The following is a 6,014-nucleotide window of genomic DNA, read 5'->3' as shown; positions in this document are numbered from 1 at the left end:
AGATTTGGTATAATAATGAGAAAATTAAATTGAAGGTGATAATTGTGTTAAATACTATCTATTATTTATCCCTCATGACATTTAAAATTGAAAATATTTTTATTTTTAAACCTAATAGCAGTTACCCTTGCTGGACCTGTTTTGTCCCATGTCTCAAGAATGACTGATATATGTGTGTGTGTGTGTGTGTGTGTGTGTGTGTGTGTGTGTGTACTGTATATATAACTTGCAGTGGTAAACAAATTATATATAAATACTGTCATTATATTTAATAATCTAAAGCACCAGAAATAGCATTAATAATTCATATATACGTTATTGTAGTATATAAACAATATACATGCATATACATAGTGCATAATAATAATAACAACTACATATATTGTATATAAGTTATATAAACATTGTCTATCACAGTAGTACAACTGCTGGGGTTTCATTTCTCTCATCTTGCTTTACTCTCAAAACTATCAAACTACATTTGAAACATAACAGGGATGTAATAATGCTTATTTCACTGTTCCATTCTAAAACCTTGGATTTTTAATTATATTAACTAGTTAAATGCATTAGAGAGCGTTTATGTTCAGTATCAGGAGATGAGGAAGCTAAAAAAAAATGTTTTATCCTGTAATATTATTGGCTAAATATTATATAGTCATTTGAATTTCATAATAAACAAGCTTGTAGAACAGTACCCTCTAGTGCCAAAATAAAATGACTGTGCAGGGGACAAACTGTTCTGGTGTCATGTTACCTAAATATTACAACCTCAACATATTCAAACCCTGACATAAGAAAGATACCGGAGCTGTTTTGAGGCGTTTCCCCCTTGTATGCTTTTGAAGCAGATATGACAACTAGTAACAAGAAACATGCTCACATGCTCACATATGACATCAGCAGATGACATAATGTCTTTCCATTGCTCTAGTCTAGATCATGGGCTTGACATTCATATATCCATAACATTCCATTACAACCAATTTACTCTCCAGTACTCACCCTCAGATCCCAGTCTAATGGAGTGTTATCAAAAATGCAAAAATATGGGTTCCCAAAATTATATGCCATTATGAGAAAAACTTTTCTTTTATGTGACTTTATGAGAGACACCATTTGTATGCTCAATGCAATGTTCATATTAGCTTGATATAAGATGGTCTGTGTGAGTGTCTTTGTGTTTGAGGTGCATTTCTCATCCATCATGCTGTGCAGGTATTGCAGCTGCAGTTGCCATAAGGCTCTCATTACAGGGGAAACTGGCTGCAAGCGTTCAGGCGAGTGCTTTGGCTTGGCTCAGGCCACAGTAATCTGATGCTGCACCTTGCTTTCAGTGCATCGCTGGCATTTCTCAGTCAACATTCCTCCAGGCTTTAAAAGGATGTTGGCATCGTTGCAGTCCTCTAAACCTGCACGTAATTGCCTAATGTCTCTGTCAAGTTCGGGGATGAACCAGCTGAAATGTGGTCTCAATGCTCTTTGAAGCAATGTTACTAATTCTGATTTTGGTGCTTTAGTAATCATTATTAAGTTATTTTATTAAATATAGTGAATTAAAGTCATTCAGATTCTCGTCTTTGTTTTGTGAGCTGTGGTATGTCAGCTGCTAAACCACCTGAACACTGTAATAGTATAACAATACACACAGCACAATCACAGATGAACTTGGGTGAATATTTATTTATGTATGTATTTATGTATGTGTTTGTTTATTTGTTTGAGCCTTGTGACATTATTCCATGACAATTAGGAACATTTTACCCCCAGATTCTCATTATGGTAATACATTTGGGGATGTTTTACATTTGATGGATTTGTGTGTGTTCATTCCTCTCAGATTTACTCTTAAAAAAAAAAAAAAAAAAAGAACAGTAGAGATTATAGATAAATAATGACAGTAAAAAAGAAAAGAAAACTACCAGACTGCAGAAAAAAATGTATATTTTAATACAAATTAACAAATCGATACAAAGCATTTATTTAATTATTATTTGTTTGTTTGTTAATTTATTTGTTTATAATTACCCATTTTATCCGCAGAAACTGGGGGAAATTATTTAATGGAGTCTTCATTATCAGTGATATTGGATTTTACTTGGTAAAAATATGCCATTAAACAAATATTTCGAATATTTGTTTAATAGCATCTCTTTTGATTTTGAGGTGAAATATAACGTGGACAATTTCTTGATGGGTGTCATGGGTTAGTTTTGGTTGAAACTATATGTAAGTTTTATTTATTTATTTGGTAGTCGAAATTCTGAAACAGACTAATTGCTTTATGGTAGCAACAAATGCATGTGTATAGCTAGTTACAGTGATATTTACAACAGTGAATTCCACGTACTTAACTGTAGAGGGCACCAAAGTCGCAAAAATACACACACACACACACACACACACACACACACACAATACATACAGCTGCTTAAATACTTGTATGACAGGTTGATGCATGTTGAGGCCAAATTTAACAGTCGTCCTGCAAGAATCTCTTGAAAGAGAGGCCTCTTTCATCAGTAAACTCCAGAAAGAATTGTTGTTACTGCTGAGTGATGGACTATACTATACATCACCTACAGAACATCAATCAGACAGAATGGTTTGAGTTTGACATGCTGCTCTGAATGCCACAGTGTAACAATGGCGTGTGGCTTTTGCACAGGTGCTGACAACCGAGAGAGGCAACAAGGACCCTTAAACATGAGATGCGTGTCAGAGATATCTGCACCTTTTTCTATTTTTATCTTTTCAGAACATCGTGGATACTATGTATTTACTTTCAAGGGTTACTTTGCTTCTACCTGTACATTAAATACCACACATAAAATGTACATTGCATTTAACTTAACATTTTTAGGGCATGGCACCAGTCAGCATCAAGTTTTGTTGCTATCAGCAATAGCCATAATGTTTTGACGCACATACAACAGGAAATCTGAGATCAGATGGGTCCTTTGACACTGTTGACCTCCTGGTGAAGTTATTAGTCTTGCATATCAGTTAAATGGTCGTGGGATTAGTCATTTTCCCACCTCCTCAAACTACACCAATCTGAAGAGACTCCTGTGGGGTTGATGGCAGGATGTAAAAATAGCAACAAACCCTATTTATAAGACACAGGAACACTCAGGAGGGAAGCAGCAGCCTTTATCAGAAGATCGGACTGATAACGCTCTTATCCAGTTTTAATTTGGCTTCTATTTTTTGATAGTTTGCTGGATGAGATGCATTGCCTGACCAGGAAGCCCAGGTCGTATCTGCTGAACTCCTACAGTGATTTTCAGGAGACTGATGAGATTGCCAGAGAATCATATGAGGCCACCTGGTTAGACCTACTGATGGAGACGAGGCCAGAATACAAGTATGCATTTCTGTTTCCTACTGTACATGTTGTATTTGCAGGAATCCTTCACCCCAAAATTAAAAATGTTAATATTTACTTGCTCTTTTGTTGTTCCAAGCCTGTATGCTGTTATCATAAACTCTGAAGAATTAATAGCAGTTAATCTTCATCATAACTGTCAAGCTCCGGGGGGCAAATATATATTAAAATAATAATATAGTCGTTTTCACTCATGCTATATACAGTACATATAGCTTTCTGAAATCATATAGACCAAAATGTATTTATTCATTAAATATCTTCCCCTCTGATGCAGCTCTCATATCTTGCATTCTGTATTTTCAAAGTGGTGCATCACATCAACCCTGGTGTGATGGTTCATTTCCCGTCTCACAATGTTATCGTATGGCTTCAGAAGATTTAGAATATTATGCACAAGGTTTATGGACTTATAGCGCTTTTAGGGTTTTTTTTTTTTTGAGGGGCAAAAAATGAGAACAAACACAGAATTTAAATTTTTGGGTAAAATATTCCTTTATCACACTCACTTTACCTCTGATTAATACAAATTAATAAAACTAATAGACAAAAATAAAAAAACAAAAACCCTTATTTTAACTCAAATGCTTGGATTTCATCAGATTTTTTATTTTTTATATATATATATATATATATATAATTATTTATTTATTGTTCACCAAGGATGCTTTTACTTTATAAAAAATACTGTAAAAACAGTAATATTGTGAAATAATATTGAAATTTAATATAACTGGGTTCAATTTTAATATAATGGAATTTAATTAATTTATTCCTGTGATGACAAAGCTGAATTTTCAGAATCATTACTCCAGTCTAGTGTCACATGATCCTTCAGAAATAATTCTAATATGCTGATTAGATGCTCAAGAAATTTTTTTTTTTTCAGGATTCTTTGACAATTAGAAAGTAACAAAAAAAAAACAATATTACAAAAAAATATTACAATACTTTTGTCACTTTTGATCAATTTTATGCATTCATTAAATATGTAATTTACTTTTTACTAACTTGTACAAGTCCTGCTTCACAGGAGGACACTTGTCGAGAAGGACTCAATGAGAAAGGAGAGCTATGAAAGCAAGCAGGTGGTTCATTTCACAGTGAGACGGTTCCTAAACCAAACCATTCACATGGGGAGAGAGGGGGAGCCACTGCAGGAATATCATTTACCTTACAGAAACATTCTTCCAATACCAATATTTGTGCCCAGAGATGTCACGCAGCCTGACGTTACCCGTGAGCCCTCTCCCTCCAGAATAAAATCCGCCATGGACTCTGAGACTAGTTTAAATGGTCTTTGCCTTCAGAAGAGAGAGGTCTCGTCCATCACCGAACATAAGCCAATGTTAATCCAACCCAGGAGTCCAGACTTCAGAGCGTCCAGCCTCATCTCTCCCCCACGAGACACACTCGGCTTCCAGCGACGAGAGTGATGAGCTGATGAAAGCTGTCTGCCATCATGGACACGGATACAATGACAAGTATGGTGGGTGACCTCACGCATACTTAAATACCAAAGCCTTCAAGAGAACTACATGCTCCCAATTTGTTTTCAGCTGAGACTACCAGAGGAACCTTATCAAAGGAAGATACCACAAAAAAAGTTTTGTTTAAACATAAAATTAATGTCATGCTATTTAACCATATGATTTATCATTTTAAACATTATCGTTGTGCTTTATGTATTTATTTACAATAAATGCCACTTGGTGTGTTATTTAACACAATAACATTATTCATTTTCTAAATGTGGCTTAAGTGTCAAAATCCTTGCAAAACAAATGGGGAAATATTTAGAAAATATTTAGTAATGGTCTTAAACCTGAATATTCTAAATGAAATGAGTCTAAATTGAATGTAATTTTTAATTGTAACCTATATTTGATTATAAAGGAGCTGTTGATCTATTTCTCAGCAGGTTTACAATGAACTGCAATGAGGGCAGACATCTCTGATGGACAATCATAATCTATTCAAAACATTTAGTTCTTGGAAATAAATGCTATAAATAAACTGTAAATCTCATTTATATGTATTTATGAAGCTATGGCAAACAATAAAAAAAAAAAAACCTGAGTCGATCAAACTGTAATATATTCTTTCGTGTCAGAAAACATATTTATTACACATGTCAGTAACCTCATTTTTATTTTTGTGGTACATATGAGTTATGAACCATCTTTAGACTGAAAATTAATAAATTGTCTATTAAAGTTCATCAGTAATGCAACAAAGCATTTGATTAGTCTGCTTTCTACTTGATCCAAAAAAACTGAAAGAAAACAAAAACAGTACTGAGAAGCACAAAAAATCTGCCCAACAAAATATACAGTAGGGATGCACGATATTGGATTTTTGCCGATATGCCGATAATTTTCAACTAATTTTGGCCAATAGCCGATACCAATATATAATTATTTTTAATTTTGGTTAGAATTAAATAAACAATAAACAAGTTCTTTTATAATTACAGTACACTGAAGATTTGAAAATAACTATAAATAAACTATATATTAATCACTGCATTTTTTCCCCAGAGAGATGCAGTGGTAACCTTAACATTTTATTTTATGATTTAACATTTGCAGATAGTCTAAAGCAAAAGATATTTTAGAGCTCATAA

The 6,014-nt window shown here is 33.8% G+C and overlaps 1 protein-coding gene across 3 annotated transcripts; it reads left to right on the top strand.

Annotated features, from left to right (window-relative positions):
- Nucleotides 1-3,137: 3,137 nt before the first annotated feature.
- Nucleotides 3,138-5,437, top strand: LOC107719165 (telethonin-like). Of its 3 annotated transcripts, none has more exons than XR_001637492.1 (3): nt 3,138-3,367; nt 4,422-4,877; nt 5,307-5,437. XR_001637492.1 is itself a non-coding variant. In XM_016526537.1 (2 exons), exons 1-2 carry the CDS (start codon nt 3,231-3,233, stop codon nt 4,822-4,824), a joined length of 540 nt encoding a protein of 179 aa, XP_016382023.1. In that variant the 5' UTR covers nt 3,138-3,230; the 3' UTR covers nt 4,825-5,437. The 3 variants fall into 3 exon arrangements, 1 of the variants encoding a protein (XP_016382023.1); XR_001637493.1 differs by having other exon boundaries at nt 5,310-5,334; XM_016526537.1 differs by having other exon boundaries at nt 4,422-5,437.
- The last annotated feature ends 577 nt before the right edge of the window (nt 5,438-6,014 follow it).

The sequence above is a fragment of the Sinocyclocheilus rhinocerous genome, unplaced genomic scaffold, assembly GCF_001515625.1.
Source record: "Sinocyclocheilus rhinocerous isolate Xijiao unplaced genomic scaffold, SAMN03320098_v1.1 scaffold1084, whole genome shotgun sequence".
Classification (NCBI taxonomy): domain Eukaryota; kingdom Metazoa; phylum Chordata; class Actinopteri; order Cypriniformes; family Cyprinidae; genus Sinocyclocheilus; species Sinocyclocheilus rhinocerous.
The sequence above is the reverse complement of the archived record's forward strand: the minus strand, read 5'-3'. Positions and strand labels throughout refer to the sequence as shown.